Source organism: Harmonia axyridis, chromosome 6 (genome assembly GCF_914767665.1).
Source record: "Harmonia axyridis chromosome 6, icHarAxyr1.1, whole genome shotgun sequence".
Lineage (NCBI taxonomy): Eukaryota > Metazoa > Arthropoda > Insecta > Coleoptera > Coccinellidae > Harmonia > Harmonia axyridis.
The window spans coordinates 21,179,360-21,198,792 of record NC_059506.1 but is presented as its reverse complement, the minus strand read 5'-3'; the positions used below and the strand labels follow the sequence as shown (position 1 = coordinate 21,198,792).

The following is a 19,433-nucleotide window of genomic DNA, read 5'->3' as shown; positions in this document are numbered from 1 at the left end:
GGTGCAAAAATCCGAGTCGGAGACATGTAGTTCTAACGATGTGAACCATTTGAGATTTTACAAGGAGCTTCAAATTTTTGTTTCTAAACACCTTCAATCTTAACTCCGGTGGTTGCCAGATAGAAATATTTTTTCGAAATTCTTGAAGGTTTTTATGGTTCTGATGCCGCTATCAGTACGTGGTCTGCATAAAGCTAGAAACTGTTCTCACGAAAATATTGAGTACTTCGCTTTCAATACTCTCCCCTCTTCCAATACTCTCTTCGAATTATAAAAGTGAATTGAGTCTCCTTGATAAAGGAAGATAATTCAATATAAATATCAAAAAATTGACGACATTTAGTCCTTTTTCCTTCACAACATGATTTATTTTTATGATAAATAATAATACACTGTTGATTTCCACAAAATTTATTGATGTTAAATGACGACAATTGTTTCGCTACACTGTAGCTTTTTCAAGTCGGATGCTGAACTGAGCATTCCTAAAGTATAACATTCATTTAAATAGGTATTGACAACATAGTTGAGGAGAAAAATGTGTTTTAAATGAGGTAATGAGAAAATGTATTTTGAATGAGGTAATTAACATTATATACCGAAAACATTTGGTTTTACACCAAATGCCTACATCTGAACACATTCCCGAAGTACATTAACCTCAAGACAAATACCTCCAATATAATGTTAATTACCTCATTCAAAATACATTTTCTCATTACCTCATTTAAAACACATTTTTCTCCTCAACTATGTTGTCAATACCTATTTAAATGAATGTTATACTTTAGGAATGCTCAGTTCAGCATCCGACTTGAAAAAGCTACAGTGTAGCGAAACAATTGTCGTCATTTAACATCAATAAATTTTGTGGAAATCAACAGTGTATTATTATTTATTTAAAATGAATTTCCATCAAGTGAAGACCGAATCAATCAAATATTTATTTTTATGAGATTTCATATCAATAAAATAACCAAAAGAAAATTCAAAGTAACTAAAACTGTAAAATAAACGATTAACGACGTGAACGTGACAAAATGGCAGACGTTTCAGAATTTTTGTATTCAATAAAATAATTTTGTATGGTTCTGATGATATCATATCATCTTAAAACTGTTATTTCATATGAACACTCACAATCTCAACTTCGTCGATTTTGTGGCCACGAAAATATTGGCTAAGTTTTTTCGATATTTATCTTGTATTTTTTATGGTTCTGGTAATGTGATCAACAAGAAATTTGGAATGAGGATTTAAATTGTTATTTCATCCTGATCGAATATACAGTTTTGACATTAGTCGTATTTTTTCCATTAACGAATCTTACTGTGCTAATGTGATCAACAAGAAATTTGGAATGAGGCTTTAAATTGTCATTTCATCCTGATCGAATATACAGTTTTGACATTAGTCGTATTTTTTCCATTAACGAATCTAACTGTGGTCCGAACCAACCCTGAAGTTACTGTATCTTTCTGTTCGTGAGTTATTGTGTTTTCGGTCGGCCGGACGGACGGAACCAGATTTGTAGACGGATTCGTCTTCATTGTATCGACACTTGGGGTTGGTAATCATTAGGGGCTCAAAATTCAAAAAGTACAGACATTGTTAAAAGATTTTTTTAGTGAACGAGACAAAAGGAACATTACTTACCGTTGAGTTTGAAGGGAAGGCTACCAGTAAGGGGGTCTGGCGCAAATGGCCGAGGTCCAAATGGAAAGTGGTGGAATCCTTGTTGTCTCATCTTCGAACGAGGCTCTCTAGGTCCATCCACAGTCACTTTTATCGCCTTGCTAAGGGTTGCTACTTGAGGTGGTGACGTAGAAAATATGATGGTCAACGTGAAGCTTTTTCCTGGAAATAAAGAATGCTAATTCAGATCATTTCATTATACAAAAATGAAGATTGAATGGTCATATAATTGCAGATTAGTACAAAAATAGCTCTTCAAATAGAAATATCGGAAATAAAAGGTGAACCAAAGAATTACATAATTTAAAATTTGAATGAAGAATGGGTCGTCTGAAACTATAAGGTGAGGACAATAAGTGGAATATTAATAGTAATAATAATAAAGGAATAGAAGGATAAAGGCCTTTATTTATAGAAATTATGATACAAAAAATGCAACAGATTTGGGGGTGAGATTTAGTTCGCGCTGTCTCAGGTATTATAACTTGAAAATAAAACCTAATACAAGTCCCGAGACCTCACGTGTATTCTTCCACCTAACCCTAAAACAAGCAAATCTCTGTAGAATATTCACTAGATACAGCCATAGCACAACAAAAAAAAAACAAAAATTAATACATTTTCAAGATGCTGAGTTCAAAGGAACATAATATATCAGTTAGTTGGAAAAATTAAATTGATTTACTATAAATACAATGGGTCATTACGAAAGTTGTTTAATGTAGTTTGAATTTATCTAAAGTTAAGCCCTTGTATTCAAATCCCAACCCATTCATAAGATACGGAACTTGATAGGAAAACGATCTAGTAAATAGCGCGGTGAAGTGTTTGGGAATAGAAATCGTGTCCTTTGAACGAATATTAGCATGGTGCATTTCAGAACGAAACCTGATTTTATTAGCAAGCAACAAAGGTGAATTACGTCCGATTATATCGAAAAATAACGTGAGAAAGTGTAACTGCCTTCTATGTTTCATATTCAGCCAATCAGTGCATCTGAGACTGTATGTTACCGGTTCATACCTTCTGATGAATGAACCTCAAACATGAATTCTGTAAACCCTGGATTCGCTTCTCATCCACAACAGTCAAGTAGGGACCATAAACTACATCACAAAAGTTCAGATAAGAAAGAACCAGCGAGTCACAGAGAATTTTATTATTATTACTGTTCAAGTATTTCCGACACTGATACAGAAGTCCCAAACTCAAACAGGCTTTACTCAAGCACATCGAAATGTGCTTAGAAATCTTAAATCCGTGTCCATAGTTAAGCCTAGGTTTCTTATATTTTCCTGAAAGTCAATCGTCTCTCCCCCCAACACTATGGTACCGCCGAAATCCCGCAAAAACGCTCTTCTATCATTCTTACCACCGAAAAGAAGACATGTTGACTTACTGATGTTCAACTTCAAATAATGTTTTTGAGAAATTTCATGTATTCTACACAAGTCGAAGTTCAGAGCACTTATAGCTTGCTCAGCCTCATCGGGATTGAAAGAAAATTTCAGCTAGCTGTCATCTGCATAAAAATACAACCTTGCTGAAAGGGAAATAAAAGCAAAACAACAAATATAAATAATGAAAAGCAGAGGTCCAAGAATGGAACCCTGCGGGACCTCAGAAGTCAGGCTCACAAAAGAAGACAACACGCCATCAATAAGTACCGCTTAGGATCGAGATCCGATATAACTCTCAACCAGCCTTATGGCCTCCCGAGAAAAACCAATATAATGAAGTATAGCCAACAAGACTTTGTGATTTATTGAGTCAAACGCTTTGGTAAAATCAAGCAGGGTCATGACTGTTAGATTACCCCGATCAGAAGACTCAATGATTTCATCTGTGATGTTAAGTAATGCAGTGCAGTAACCATGTCCAGGTCTGAAACCAGATTGTTCACACGGAATTATATTAAAAGAATCTAAATGCTCCCGTATTTGTGTCTGCATCACCTTTTCAAGTATCTTGGATAACGTTGAAAGCACACTGATAGGACGAATGTCATCAAGGAAAGATGGATGGGGCTTCTTAGGAAGTGGGATGAGTGGAATAAGTACAAAAAACATTTCGAATAGAAATAGGTACTAGCATTATCTTTCTTTACGAAACTAATTATCATTGAGAAAGCAGCTTGAAAATTTAACAACTATAACTTAATAATCATGACACCTTTAGAGTATTCCTCAAAAATAACGCCAAGAGTACATGTAGTTCTTCAAACTATTGGTATTAAATTCAAACTTGAAACATTGCAGACTTTGATAGGTACGAAACAACAAAATATAAGTATATTATAAAAGTTTAATGAGTCTTCTTGATGAAGGATATTTAATATAAATCAAATAATTATTTGATTTATAATAAATATCCTTCATCAAGAAGACTCATTAAACTTTTATAATTTGATGTAATCATTTATTGATTAGAGAGTCGGTATCAACCAATTGATAAATTTTTAAAATTTCTGAAATTGTTTATTCAATTGTAAATGTCGATTTGTATATGTATTTCAAAAGAATAACAATGAAGAAATCTATGACTACCTTAGGTAATGGCTTGTTCTGTGAATCCTCACCAGAGCAACCGATACGTTTAGTTAGTTTGTAGTTTCTTACTTGCAATTTTGTTGAGGTAGATAAACACGTGGTAAGTTTGTAAATTTAATAATTCCGTTGAACTATAAGGCACTGATGAGGAAAAATTGTATTATTAAATACAAAAATTCCGAAACGTACGTCTGTCTTTATGTTAATTTAGTTGTTCAATTTATTAACCGTTTACTCAATTTGTACAGTTTTAGTCATTTTGAATTTTTCTTTTGGTTGATTATTAAATTTGTCATTTTTAGAATTGGAATATATTCCAAGACAAAAATAAACTGAATATATCATACAGATATATTATTGTGAAGGATTAGACACAAAGTTGTCAAATTATTTGATTTATATAAGTGTATACGGGAGATGCGTGTGCAAAACTGACATCCATGCACACTTTAACATTAGGAGAAAGTTTTTGTTTACAAAACCCATTTCATTATGCAGTCATTCTAAATTTCTTCGGAAGCAGTAACAGGAGCTTTGGAGGTTTCGTTGATTTATGCGACAAGAAGTCTTATCGAAGGCTAAAAATGTGGTTCGTCTAAAAATTGAAAGTATAAATATAAAAACGTATTTTGAATTCTTGCATGTGACACACAAAGACGGTAAATTAGAGGAACGTTTGATATTGCTTCAATCATTCTGAAAAGTGGTTAGGCTGCTAATAGTGAAATAATGGTCGAGAGTGGTTTCAGCGCTTCAAGAACGGTGATTTGGAGGTCGATGGCCAGCTTGGCGGTGGAAGAGAAAAGGTTTTCGAAGATGCAGAATTGGATGAAGTGATTGTACAGCATGATAATGCTCGACCCCATGTTGCGAAGGTGGTCAAGAGATTTGAAAACGTTGAAATGGGAAGTCTTAACACACCCGCCGTATTCTCTAGACTATCATTTGTTTCGATCAATGGTACACGGCCTGACAGACCAGCTCTTCCGGTCTCATAAAAATTGGATCGATTTGTGGATAGCTTCTAAAGATGAACAGTTTTTTCAAAGCGGGATTCGTACGCTGTCCGAAAGATGGGAGAAAGTAGTGGCCAGCGATGGAAAATACTTTGAATCATAAATGTATAACCAGTTCTCACAATAAAGCCTCGAATTTCGGAAAAAACGGTGGACGCAAATTTGTACGCCTATGTATAAATATATAGTGAGAGAGTGACAGAGTTTCATTTAATTTCGATATCCTAGAACTTCGTTTCAAATCAACAAGGATTCATTGATCGGCTTACGAGGTCTTCAAGTAGTGTACCGACACCGCATAAGGGTTTAGGGTTTCCTGTCAATACTTAACCCTAAACCACTATCGATTTCATGTTGTTAAATAAGGAAATGTAAGACAATTCATTCAGGTGAAATATCTTCGTTCCTTCGGAATTTCTCATTTGGCTGATAATAGATATTCAAAAACGAGCCACGAAGTAGAGAGTTTTTGAAGGAACGAGTATTAGAATGAGTATACAATATTTTCTCTAATTCACAGAATTTTTATGGAAATAAATTGATTTTTTCCACAAATATCGTTTAGTGATTTTTGCGTTGAATCTGTTTTTCGTATCACAAATAATAACAGATAAATCTTTGGCAGTAGAGTATTGAGCACCGGCATATTATAATTGAATATAACCATGAAATCTTTGTAGATCTAGGAAATTTCCGCAAGATTTTGTTCTACAAAGTACGGCAGAATGAACGGATTAGTCGCAGAATTAGAAAAAAATAATAGTTGAATCTTTGGTATTTCGAATTGGTGGGGAAATTTTCTCTACTTTTATTTTCTCATCATTCATTTCATTCAAAGTGAAAATTTGAACAAAATCATCGATTCAAAAATTTGAGCGAATTGAAAAAAATAATTGGATCGATAATCAGCAGAGCAAACAATTCCTGAAAACACCAAAATGTCAGTTTTTTTCACGAAATTTTAAATAATCACTTAATTTCCCATTTCATCTATAAGAGCATTTGATGCAAATTTCAGTAAATATTTTTTCCAGAGATCACAGTTTCACACAGGTTTCTTATGACAGATGTATTCCATACTTGAGAAAGGGTATATAATTAACAAAAGCAGATGCTGCAACTCAGGATCAGGAGAATTGAGTTTAAATTCACTGAAAAAAATCTGAATAATTTTTAACATCCTAAAACCGAAATGAGTAATGATACGAAACTGTAATGATATGGATAAAATACCACGCTAGATCAAATTCATCAATTTCACTAATGGACCGAATTATTGAGCTCACCAGTTCGTGATGACATAATTAAATATTTTAATGGTCTTCAGAGTGAATCCGGTTGAAAAGTACTGATCTGGAGTAACTCGGACGTATTGAATAGTATTATACACATCTCTAACGCAGTATCTACTTGGTGCAATGGTAAAAATAAGGCAACAATCTGGATATAACACTAGCCGAAGACTTACGTATAAAGGAAATAAATAGCATAACAAAGCTGCAATAAGCAATTTATTATAAAATCCAGATAATCATATGAACGCAGCTATCAACTATTAAAGTAATAAGGAGCTATATCAAGAAAATACAGGAAGCAGCTTATATAGACCGAAAAATGGAGCTGATTACGATATACTTCATACAGTAAACAGAACAGCAGTTGGCTCCTTATGTTATATAAGAAACCATCAAATCAGAGACGAATTAAAAATCGAAACTATTGAAGAAATAGGTAACAAACAAATAAAGAAGATAATATAAAAGCTAAAAGAGAACGAGAATAGTGAATCCCAATAAGAAAGATAGACAATAGAAAATACATCTCTCAGAGACCCAGAAAAAAGAAAAAGTGACATGCAGAAGGGAGAAATTCTCTCTAATGAACAACAAAATTGTTAACAGTAGAAAATTGGAGAAATTATAGTAAAAGCGAAGGGAAAAAAATTATAGTCCTTGAAAAAAGAAGACTTGTGACTGTGGTGGTTTAGCCAAGGGCAATCTCCTTGCTTAAACGAAAAGGTGAAGAAGTCTTCTTAAATACCTCATAATGACAACCAAAAATCTCAGAACTAAATACAACCTCTTTCTAACCTGCTGTAAATTTACTCCACAAAAACTAATGAAAAAAAATTATTTCTACTATCCGCCTTGAATGTTTCCACTGGTTAAGAAAATTAAGTCATTTCAATATATATGTCTATGTGGAATACTCGTTAGTTTCGATTTCAATTTTCGAGGTGCATGTATATATAATTTGCGCATTCGTTCTTAAACTCACCACCAAACGAACATTCTGATTTCATCCAAATCGCTGCAATATCATACTTTTCACATGATTTCAAGGCGAGAAAATTGTAAGAACTTATGAATATTTCTCATAGCAATTTCATTTTTACGGTCTGCTGCCATCACAGGGGAACTAAGAGGTTGAGGGAGCCACAACATTATACCTGACAAAACATGGGGAAATCCATGAATAATATCTTACGTTACTCCGTATTATATACGACTCGGTCCCAATCTTTCCCTGGTTAGTTTGCTGTGTTTACTTTTCGTTACTTCGCGTTTTTTCATTGTTATATCTCCACCTTTACGCTGGATATTAATGAATAATGGAGTGCAGGATCCACTTCGGTTTTTTCAAAACAAAGTAGATATTCACGGATTCTTTCGTGTTTTGATTACGTTTTTCGCTCCGTGTATTAACAACGTTCTCGATATTACAGGTTGTTGGGTTGAATTTCAAGCCATGACTCTTGAGAGTAGGTACTCATCGAATATACTTCATTGCCACATCTTTGCATTGCAATAACACATCAACGGACTCAACTGATGAGTACACATTGCACGGGCAACGATACGTATTGATATTTTGGATATTCCATCTCAGGAACATAGATGAAAACCAATTATTTAAGAGTAGTTATCAAATATATTTCATTGCCATATCTTTGCATTGCAATAACACATCAACTGACTTCATACTTATGTATTGATATTTTAGACATCCTATGCAGAGCCGTATCTAGCTACAATTGCGCCTGTGGCAATATGTTAGACAGCGCCCCCCATTTTTTTTTCACCCATTATATTTTCTTATAGTATTTTTCTATTCATAATTTGAGTCATATACTTTCGTTGAAGTTTTAAAATAATAAACAATATTATACAGGTTGTATATGATATAGTTGGGAAAAAATTCAGGGAGAAATTACTTGTCAAAAAATATGGTGGGTTTTTCATATAGAATTTTTTTTTGCGCCTCCATCTCCTTAGCTAGCCCCCTAAAGATGGCCCCCGAAAACTAGTTTTCAATTTGTTGAAAATTTATAATTGTTGGTTTTTTTTTTGTTTCATTCATTTTATATTTGTACCATTTCTCGACCTATTGGATAAATTTGAGGTCGAAAATAATTCCAACCTCCACTACTCAGACGTATTATTTTTTGATGTTTTTTTTTTCGAAAATTGTGAATAAAAGCAAAAAATTACAAGAGACTTTATTTGTTAAGAATGTATTTGTCTATCCAAAATTATTTTACTCATTGTAAAATATGAAAAAGAAAAAGTTATCGCGCAACAAGTTTGGAGGGTGGTTTTTTTCTACCCCTTGGAATCATGGAGAAACACCACCAACAATTTTTTCGAATGCCTTCTCGCTCGCATGAAATGTCAGCTCAACTTTATTTTTGTGAATTTTTTGGTTTTCAAGAGAAAAATGATGTCAAAACGATATTTTTATTGAGAACTGGTACAAATATAAAATAGATGTAACAAAAAAAACCACTTAATAACTTTTCACAAATTAAAAACTACTTTTCCCACTAAGCGGGAGAGAGCTCAAAAAAAGCTTATTTGAAAGACCCACCCTATTATTCGAAAACGAATCTCCCCCTAATTTTTTCGTACCTAATCATAAACACCCTGTATATTTACTCAATTTTATTGAAACCATTGATATTCATATAGGTACATATAAAGACTATTAAGAGATAACTCCTGAAGATCTAAAAAACCGATCCTTATAAAATTGTATGAAAGAAAAAGAAGCCGCCGCACTTCATTCAAAAATAGATGGTGCCGTTTGTTGAAGAAATACCGACAAGTTTGATGAAGCGCAAAAAACTCGTTAAAATAATAATATCGAACACATATCGAAGCTCGACCCTAATATTTATGATCTCAATGCGGCACCTTTGAACATACCGACGCTCAACATATTTATGACTAGATTACGACACGCTTGAACATAGCCATATTTATATTATTTCTTCCCTTGAATTAAAGTTTTGTTGATTTTGAGATCATTTTGGGCAAATTCTATGGAAGGCTAGCAATATTTTAAATGTTTGCAGATTTCTTGGCATCGCTCGTTGCGAGGCGTATATAGGTATAACATGAAAACCGAATTGTGATCTTTCGAATTAATTCTCCTGGAGCTCCAATATTTTTTTCTTTTGATATTTTTGGGCGCCCCTGTGGGCCTTGCGCCCGTGGTAAGTGCCGCCTTTGCCACGCCCTAGATACGCTACTGATCCTATGCTAGGAACAGATGTAAATTCCTATTAATTCAATAAAGATTCTTATAATTTTGGACAATTTTAGAGCTAACTTGTGATAATCGAACAAGTTTTAGAGCTGAACAATTTTTTTTGATTATTTGAGTAGCAGTTAATACAGTCAAGTTGATTGAAGGAGAAGACTCAGTAGACAGGGGAATAATCGAACTTTCAAGTATTTGGAAACAAGAAAGAAAGAATTGTTCTGGCTCTAAGAAAGGGTGAATGAGGTTAGAAACGGGTTAAAAAGCATTAGAAAAATTTTTAGATTTGGTGATTTCAGAAATAGGTTAAGCTCAGAGTGCGCGAATCTGGAGTGAAGTTATTTAAAAGAAATCACACGACCCCTGGTGAAGTTATCAAAATGGGTGTGAACTATGTACCGGAGGGCTACTCAAAAATATCTTGTTGGCTATTTTTGTGGAAATCAAAACTTTCTCCTCGAATAGTAAGTCTCACTGAGTAGTCCCGATATCTTCCTATTTCAAAGTGTTCAATTATGTTTTTTTTTTGTGTTTGCTGTTGGATCCGTTGATACAGTTATAATCCTTCACTTTTGAGCTGACTGTAGCAAATTTTGTGATTAGTTTCAACTTTCGTTCATTAAATTTCATTATAAAATCAATTTGACTTTATTACCTGGAATCTAATGCTGTCCCCCAAGAAAGAGGATAAACTGAAGAAGAACTATCCTTATAGACAGCGACAGGCCGAATCCACAATAAAACCTTGTGAAATTTTTCTAATTGTTTATATCCGTTTTTCCAGGGGTTGAAATAAAAACACCCGAATACTTTTAGTGAGAATTTTGGGATGTTTATTATATTTGATGACAGCGGTGGGAAGTTCATTGTATTTGGTGACAGCGGTGGGATGTTTTATTATATTCGGTCACTGCGGTGGGATGTTTATTACATTATTATGTGTGTTTATTAATTGATAACTACTACAAATTTTGTTGTTTATCACGAACAAAATTGTATTTCATAAAGGTAGAGTTAGTTGACCTACAAACCTTTGGTGAATATGCGTGTAATGCGGAAACATGTAGGCATACTCCTTCTATAGTCGCTTGATCATCACAGAAAAGAATCATATATACAAGGTTTGCCCAAGTTTCAAGTAATTCTTAAGGAGATTGAAAATTCATCTCGTTTCAGTAATTTTCAATTTTTCCCGGACTTTCATAACTCGTCCGACTAAGATTCAATGAAAAAGATGTAAGTATTAGCGTGATTAATTATACCTTAGTTCAGTGATTTTCGTTAGAAAATGCCTCCCTCATTTCGAAACCGAAGTAAAGAAGTAGACATTACAACTCAATAATCAATGAGTTAGACGAAAAGTTATCTCTCGAAATAATGGCTTTCAATGCCTTGAAAAGATAAATATAATATTAACTGTATTCAAACGAATATATTTTTCCGAAGGATTTCACCATGTTCTCATTCAGTTGAATTATGGCTGTTTGAGATGGTCTACCCGGTTAACATCCGAATATTAATCATTCGAGAATTGTGATTAAAACATTCGGCTGATTGTCGATTTTCAAAACCTCATCCAAACTAGCTCAAATCTCTCTTACCAAAAAATAATCGAAATAGAAACTTTCAATTCTGATACTAGGAAATTGTTGAAAGGCTTGAATCCAGAAGTTCTATATTGGTAGGAAAAATACCATTGTTCGTGCGACATCAATTTTCCCAAATGAATACCTCTATCTATCAGAATTGAATTTTATTATTCAATTAATCTCACCGAGGGCAATCTGGAAAAACACTCGATTTTAGGAACACAGAAATGGATAACTCGAAATCAATAATACAGCCTGACGTTTATGGTTTTGGAATCTGAATTTCGGTTGGTCTTTTTCATGACATTAACAAGGACGACAAAATATGGATATGGAAGCATTGATTTAAGATTTCTGAAAAATATTCGGAATTTATTATTGTCAGGGAAACTGCATGCTATCATTTTGCTCAATATAATTATCGAATTTTCAAATGGGGATGGTCTTCCGACAGGTCACCGGGTACTCGATAAGTCTCGAATAGAACGTCCTAGAGATTTGAAATTTTCAGAATATGTTCAGGATGTTAATTAGGTAAACCCGTTTGATGGTTCCAGAGCCACAGCCATATAACAATTTGATTCAAATAAATGATGAAAATTTCAATGCAATTGCATTGAATTGGTTGCAAATGATCTTGATATAAGAGTAAGACGGCGACGTATTTCATTTTCGCAAATCAAATCTTTTTTGATCTATGCCGCTATCTCTACCTGTACCTTTCATTGTGTCTTGTGCAATACAGTGTTACACAATTGCCCATATTTTTAGTTAGCACGATTCTGTTGACAGTGTTTCTTCGCTTGGGGTATGTGAGACCCCACCTTACCAATAGTGTAATTATTTTGTGCTAGAAGTTGTCTGATTTTGGAAGTTGCAATGGCGAGTTCATCACGAAAACGAAGGAAACAGGTGATCCACAGTTTGAAGAATGGGCACTGAAAAATTTGGATGCCCTGGAAAGTGATTTCCGTCGATGATTTTTACCGTCGAGAAAGCGAGTATACATACTTCGTTGTTCGGATTTACCAACAGAATGACATTAGCATCCTATGTCCCCAAAGTTGGAAAAGCCAATGTAAATTAGGAAAGAAACCAAAAATTATTGAATTTTTTGACAACACCAAGGGCGGAATTGATGCGTTGGATGAAATATGTACTGTCTACGGGTGCAACGGGCGTTCCAGACGATGGCCAATGACGGTATTCTATGAAATTCTGGATGTTTCCTCAGTGAATGCTTCCATCATTTTCTCTTCTCTTCCAAAGAATCCGCAAATTTCGAGATATGAATACATTAAATCTCTGGCCAGGCAACTTGTTCTTCCCCACATGGAAAGAATAATAGAAAATAAGCGCCTTTATAGGACTCTAAAACAGAACATTCTTTCTATTCTGGAAGGGACGTTCCGGAAGCTGAAGGAAAAATATCTCATCAATTAGAAAAGAGGTGTGCCAAGTATCCATGCAAGCAAGACAAAAAACAAAGGTATAATGTGGTGTTTGGCATCTTACAGTATGTAGCACCTGTGCGCGAACCGTCTGCGAAGATTGCTTAGAAGAACGCTTGTATTTTTCTAGTACATATCAAAGAAATGTCATTCAATTTGGTTTTTAGTAATATTTGGGAGTATATTTTATGTTGAGAATTTTGGGGGAATCATATCATTGTGATTTTCCTTAGTTATATGAATTTTAAAATTTTTACGTTCTTTTATTATCAATAAGTATCTTTTTTCTATTGAATTATTAATTCTATGAGAGTGTTATCTATTTATTTCACATTATCGGTTCAATAATGATTCAGACTTGATTAAGAACCTATTAAGAACGCAATAGGTAAATGTGAACACATATATTTTAAGGAATTAAGGTTGGGGTCGTTCCAGACGTTCCAGAAACTGTACCATACCAGTTACGGGTCAATGAAAAAATTAAGTTCACCAAGCTTTACGATTCTAATTGAAAATTTTTCCATATGAATTGAGGTATTGAAATTTTTCATCAACTAATTCCGCCTCTACCAAAAAAAAAACGTATAAAAACTCGGTTCAGCTATGTCAAAAACATCAATGCTTTTTTTTTATTCCAGCAATATCGCGCTATATAAGCCAATCGAACATTGTTCTCCATAGTTATTTCCTACTTTTGCTGTAACTACATTCCATAAAATGAAAGCCAAACGCAGCGAAGTCTCTAATTAAATACCAACATGGAAAAGCAAACATAACTATTTAAGTCATTTGCTTTGGAGATCCGACCGTCTCTAATCTATGAATTATGTTGGCAGCCCTGAAAATCCCTGATTTATCGACAGACGAAGTATCCGTGCAAATGGGGACGACAAAATAAAATCCATCCTAGCTGGCCATATTGCGTAAACGTTTTGCGCCCTATTTATATCATATTATAGGTCATCTCTGACGGATTCCTGATGATTGATCGTTATTTACGCCAACGAAACATGATCCGATTTTATCTGTGCGAATTTTTGTTGCTGTCGAGTGCTCGACCATTGTGTTCGCAGTGAAGGGGTTAACTTATTGTACTCGTCTATGGCTTGTGGATTAGCTGCTTTCGTTCGAATCTAGAGTTAGATGCAAGCATTTCCCGCCGGTTTGGTCATATTTCAGTTTCGAGGATTACTAGATCGCTTAGGTTCGAAATCGCATGGATTAATGATTGATGCCTTTTGTTCTCTCTGGCTACCATTGACTTGATTTCATGAATTATTTCCACTTTATCTTGGTGTTAGTGAATTGATATGATTTTGTTGATGATTTCGTGAAATTTTGAAATAGAAAATTTCAGGAACTGAGAATGTTTTTGTAAATGTATTTAGAAAAAAAAAATGTATTTTTTCGCATTTTTAAGAACTCGTTCTACGAACCGTTCGTTTTATTATTTCGTGGAATGCCTGCAAATTTCAAATTTGGAGCCAAGAATAGGGATTCATCAAGCCAAGTAGCTCGACATTTTAACCAAGTACTTGAAACTCAAGCTCGTTGAAAATTACATACTTGAGCTTGACTTGATTTTAGATATTCATTGCTTGACTTGATATCAAGCTACTTGATATCACTTGAGCTGGATATGCAAGCGTCGAACGGCAATCTCGTGCGCGCTTAAACTAAATAAGGGGATTACTAGAGCGCCAAGAGATTGAAGCATTTGCCAGTGTGACTAGTTGTTTTCTCATATTTATATGAAATCTATTGGTTGATTTTGGTAGTTTCAGAAATATCTTTCCAAACTTGGTTAAAATGGCCAATCTATAAGATGTATCGCAGATCCTAGATGGAAAATGATGAAATCAATCAAAGTCTGTGGGTTTCTCAATATTAAAAAACTTCATTTTATTATACTTCTTTTTGTTATGATTTATAGTGATTCAATTCATGTTTCTATTCCAAAAAAGTTGATATTTACGTTTCTTTTATGAAATAAGTTCAATAAATAAAAGTGTTTTTCACAGGGTTCCTTCTCATTTCATCTTTTTTTTTATTGATGTGACATTACACAATAAAAGTGCTAAAAAGTCAAGTATCTTCATATGATTCACATACTTGATAAATGAATGTAGGCTTGGCTAATCGATCGTCTAGAGGTATGATTCGATTACCTGGCCTTTCGTCTTTTTCTCCGTGACTTTGTTGGATTTGTAATAATTAAACTCTTTTGAATTATTTACATCTATTTACAAAGCCACAATTATACAGTACAAACTCAGTATTGAGAAGATCCTAATTACGTCTTAATTACAAGTTTCTCACTACGGTACTGAATTTCGTCTTTAACTCTAGTTTAATTACTCGAAACGTCTTCGTTTATCACGTCTTCGTCGTACTTCAAGTTTTCGGTCGTCTCGTCTTTGATTTGTTCGCGACTCGTCTTAATCTAGTCCGCGAACCGTCTTTATGTCGTACGTTTTGAGTTGACCGACCGAACTTGTTCTGTCTCCCGTCTTAGACTTAACTTCAACTTTAACTAAACTAGTAGAATCCACGCTCAGAACAATAGGAACTTCAAGCAGCATATCGAAAAGACTGAGACAAGCACGGAAGTGAAGTTCACTCTAGATCTAGTCCAGACACCAACCCCATCTAGAACGAACGTCACTTCTAAGATACGAGATGACCGAAGTACTTTCGGATATTTTTTTATACTTGTTCCTTTCCCAATATAACATTTCTCCAATGAAGTGTTAAATGACATAGTGTTAGCAGTAGATACTTCAAATATTTTGTTATGTCTCATTGCAAATTAATTGAATTGATGTATTCCACAGCAGAGGTCAATCGAATGGAAAAAATTGATGCTGCAATCCTAACAATTTCAAATGTTTTCTATGTGCCGATTACAAAAACGCCACCTAATCGAATTCTATTTGCTCTAAATTTTTACATACAGGTTAATTGATATTAGATCTGATTTTTGTCAGAAATAAAAGAATGAATATATCTAGCATGATCCGAATAGGAATTTTCCATTAAAAATTAATATCTAAAGAGCCAAATACGAACTTCGAATCAATCGTCTTGTATTATAAGTTAACCAGTCCTTCTTAATACCATGCTCTAAATGACTTGTTTTACTCTTGGAATTGGAATAGAATCCTTCTCTTCCATACCTGTTTTATCGTGACAGTAACATCGTTCCTTGATCGTAATCAATTTGGTATACATATTACTTATTGAGTTTTCGCAAGTTGTGCTATGAATTTGTGTGAATTTTTGTCGTTTATAGTGAAATATCAAACACTAAACTAAAAGAATGTCATCCATAAGCAGATTTATATGTAAAAATATATGTGGCGAAAAAACTATCGAGGACTCTATGAAAGTACATCATCTTGTCTATTTTGGCATTCATTTGGAAGTCAAGAGAAATTATGGATCCAAATTTCTTATATGAAACGAGTGGAACATTTGTAACAATAAAACGTTGGAAAAAGAAAGTTATACTATGTTTTGAGAAGAACCGCGATGACTGCTATTTAGGTCTTATTAATACTTAACACAAAAGGCATAAATAGAGTATGAAGCAGATTTAACAACTCTGCTGTTTTTCAATAACAAAAAATACTATATATCAGAAAAGACTGATGCAAGAACTAGGTACATACTTCATGCAGGTACTGAATGACATGTTCATTTGAACAAGAAATAAACATATATCTATATATTTCATCGTCAAAGAGATACGGATCTGCTGTTTTGTTTCACAAAGGCAAATATCCCGGTATTCTGTAGCAATATAAGGGGACTCTCAGCAAAAATGAAGTTCACAGAACTGGCGATTGACGTATTTTAATTGATAGTTCAAAAAAATAACGAATACGGTTCAATTGCTATTAGATAGGGCTATCAACTTGAATGAGGAATATGAGCTTTTGACTTCACGTCAGTACTTTCTTCATGTTTATCTTATATTACTTAAAAAGCTGCTGAAGGAATTATCTAAAGGTCTTGTAAAGGGAAGTGCAATATTCTTCGTTGTTGCACAAGAACTACTTGATCTTCTCTGGATAATGATTCAGATACAGAATCAAGAACATGAACTCTTCATGGATTACTGGACTGCAAGAGTGAACAATATTTATACTGAAATTTGCATTAGATGAGCTTTCCATGGATTTCATTGACATGGAATTATCAAAAAGCCTATCAATCATTCTTTCAGGGTAAAAAATATGTGGCTTTTTAGAAAGCTAATGAAACAAGGGAAATTTTGTTTGTAATTTTTATGTCAAATTCTATAAAAGTTTTTCGAGTGATAAATTACTCATTCAAAGACAATTTTCAAAGAAAAAGTAGTGGCCCCTCAACACCAATTATTTCTAAGATGGTGTAAGTTTTGGGCGATCGTTCCCCTTTTTTGAAGTGAAGTCCCATTTTTATTCTTTCAAGAGATCGTGAATTGAATTCTCATACTCTAATAACTTTTACACAATTAAACTCAGACAGTTTCTGAAAAATCGAAGAACCACTATATCTCAGTAACATCGACCCTTGACCTCATGTTGACTAGACATAATTGGTTGTTAATGACCTTTTGTGTGACCCCTTCAAAGGATCACGTCTATTAGCAAACACCCCGTATAATACAAAAAGTCCTGGATATTTTCAGAATAGCCTTCAATGTGACTTGTTGTGATTCCTTGATACCGAAGTAGACATTTTTATTTTTGAGGTTATGGTGGATTTTTTTCATTTCATGTTGTTCATATATCTTTTCTTTTGAATATAAAACTTCATTTTTTTATATTGTATTGTATGTCAACTATATGAAGGCTGTCCCAAAATAAATGAATTATTTAAATTTGCCGCCATGTATGCGGTAAAGTGTTGACAATTCTTAAAAAAAAACAAATCGGTAGCTATGACTTGAGGGATAGTAAAAATGGAGCATTACACGGCAGTAGAACGTGGCTTCATTATTGAACAATATTTAAAAAATAATGAAAGCTTGGCGACGAAGCACATTTTCACCTTGAGGGGTTTGTTAATCTCCAAAATTATCGAATTTGGGGTTCTGAGAACCCACATGTGACACAGTACTTTTTGCCAAAATTGGATGATATCGATGTGGCTAATTTCAACAAGACAGTGCCACATGCCATACAGCCCATTATTGCATGTTCAGGTCGTGTACTCTCTCGTTTCGGTGATCAAAATTAACCCCTTGAATCCTGTGATTTAACACCATAAGATTTATTTTTAAAGGGTCATTTGAAATCACAGGTCTTTGTAAACAAGTCCATAACTACGCCTGCATTAAAGGAGAAGATTCAAAGTTGCATCAACGAAATTCAGCCACATTTATGCTGAATGGTCATGCAAAATTTCGACAAACGAGTGCGTATGTGCTTTATAATTCCTATCCTATGCACTTTATAATTCAATACAAAAATTATATTCAAAAGACAGAAAATGTGTTTTCTATTCAATTCAAATAATGCGTCTATTTTGGGACACCCTTAGTTTTAAAAATCATAAATTATTATTTTGCTCATGAACGTCAACATTCAGCTGCAAATTAATCGGAAATGGTAATTTTCGATCATTCCATACATCTTTGAAATCATACTATCTAACTTCTTCAAAGAAAATAATAGAACGGAGATGAAACAACTTCGTAAAGTACCTGGTTTTTCACCATAATTTGACCCCCTCTTTAACTTTGTTACTAGGAGTGTTACAGAAAAATGTTTTCTACAAAAGTTTCACGAAATCAACTAGTATTTTTTAAAATGATTCCACAAAACGAAATATACACAGAGTGGGCAACATATTGATAGCAACTTAATTTTTTGAAATGGAACACCCCGAATATTTTTATATATTTGACTAGCTCTTTCTCCTCTGATTTCGAATATATAACATATGTTTGGCCTACCTCTCTTATTCTGAGTACCACAGAGTTTCAAAGTTTAAGAACCACCTGGCAAGCTAAGTAATTTCAATTGGAAGGCTGCGATATTCAGAATGCCCTTTTTTGAGTTATCTCGTTGGCAATGATATAAAACATACGTTTGTCATTGAATGAAACTATTCACCGAATATGCACTACACAGAAGCGGAAAAATTTGAAATATTTTCGCTTTATGTAGAGACCAATAAAAATAAGAAAGCTACAAGGAGAGAATATATGGAGTTGCATCCAAATGATCCAATTCCAATTTATAGTGAAAAACGTATGTCATATCGTTGCCAACGAGATAACTCAAGAAAGGGCATTTTGAGTTATCGCAGCCTTCCATTGATTACTTTTGCCAGGTGGTTCTTAAAATTTGAAACTCTGTGGTACTCAGAATGAGAGATAGACCGAACATATGTTATATATTCGAAATCAGGGGAAAAGAGCTAGTCAAATATAGAAAAATATACAGGGTGTTCCATTTGAAAAAATAAAGTTGCTATCAATATGTTGCCCACTCTGTATATATTTCGTTTTGTGAAATCATTTTAGAAAACACTAGTTGATTTCGTGAAACTTTTGTGAAAAACATTTTTTTATACCTCTTCTAGTAACAAAGTTGA

The 19,433-nt window shown here is 33.8% G+C and overlaps 1 protein-coding gene across 1 annotated transcript in view; it reads right to left on the bottom strand.

Moving 5' to 3' along the window:
* LOC123682918 (runt-related transcription factor 3) overlaps positions 1 to 19,433 on the bottom strand; it is a 51,428-nt gene that overhangs the window by 21,582 nt on the left and 10,413 nt on the right. Inside the window, exon 3 of the mRNA XM_045621745.1 lies at positions 1,657 to 1,857. Coding sequence (XP_045477701.1) covers positions 1,657 to 1,857 — 201 coding nt within the window. The remainder of the gene's footprint in view (positions 1 to 1,656; positions 1,858 to 19,433) is intronic.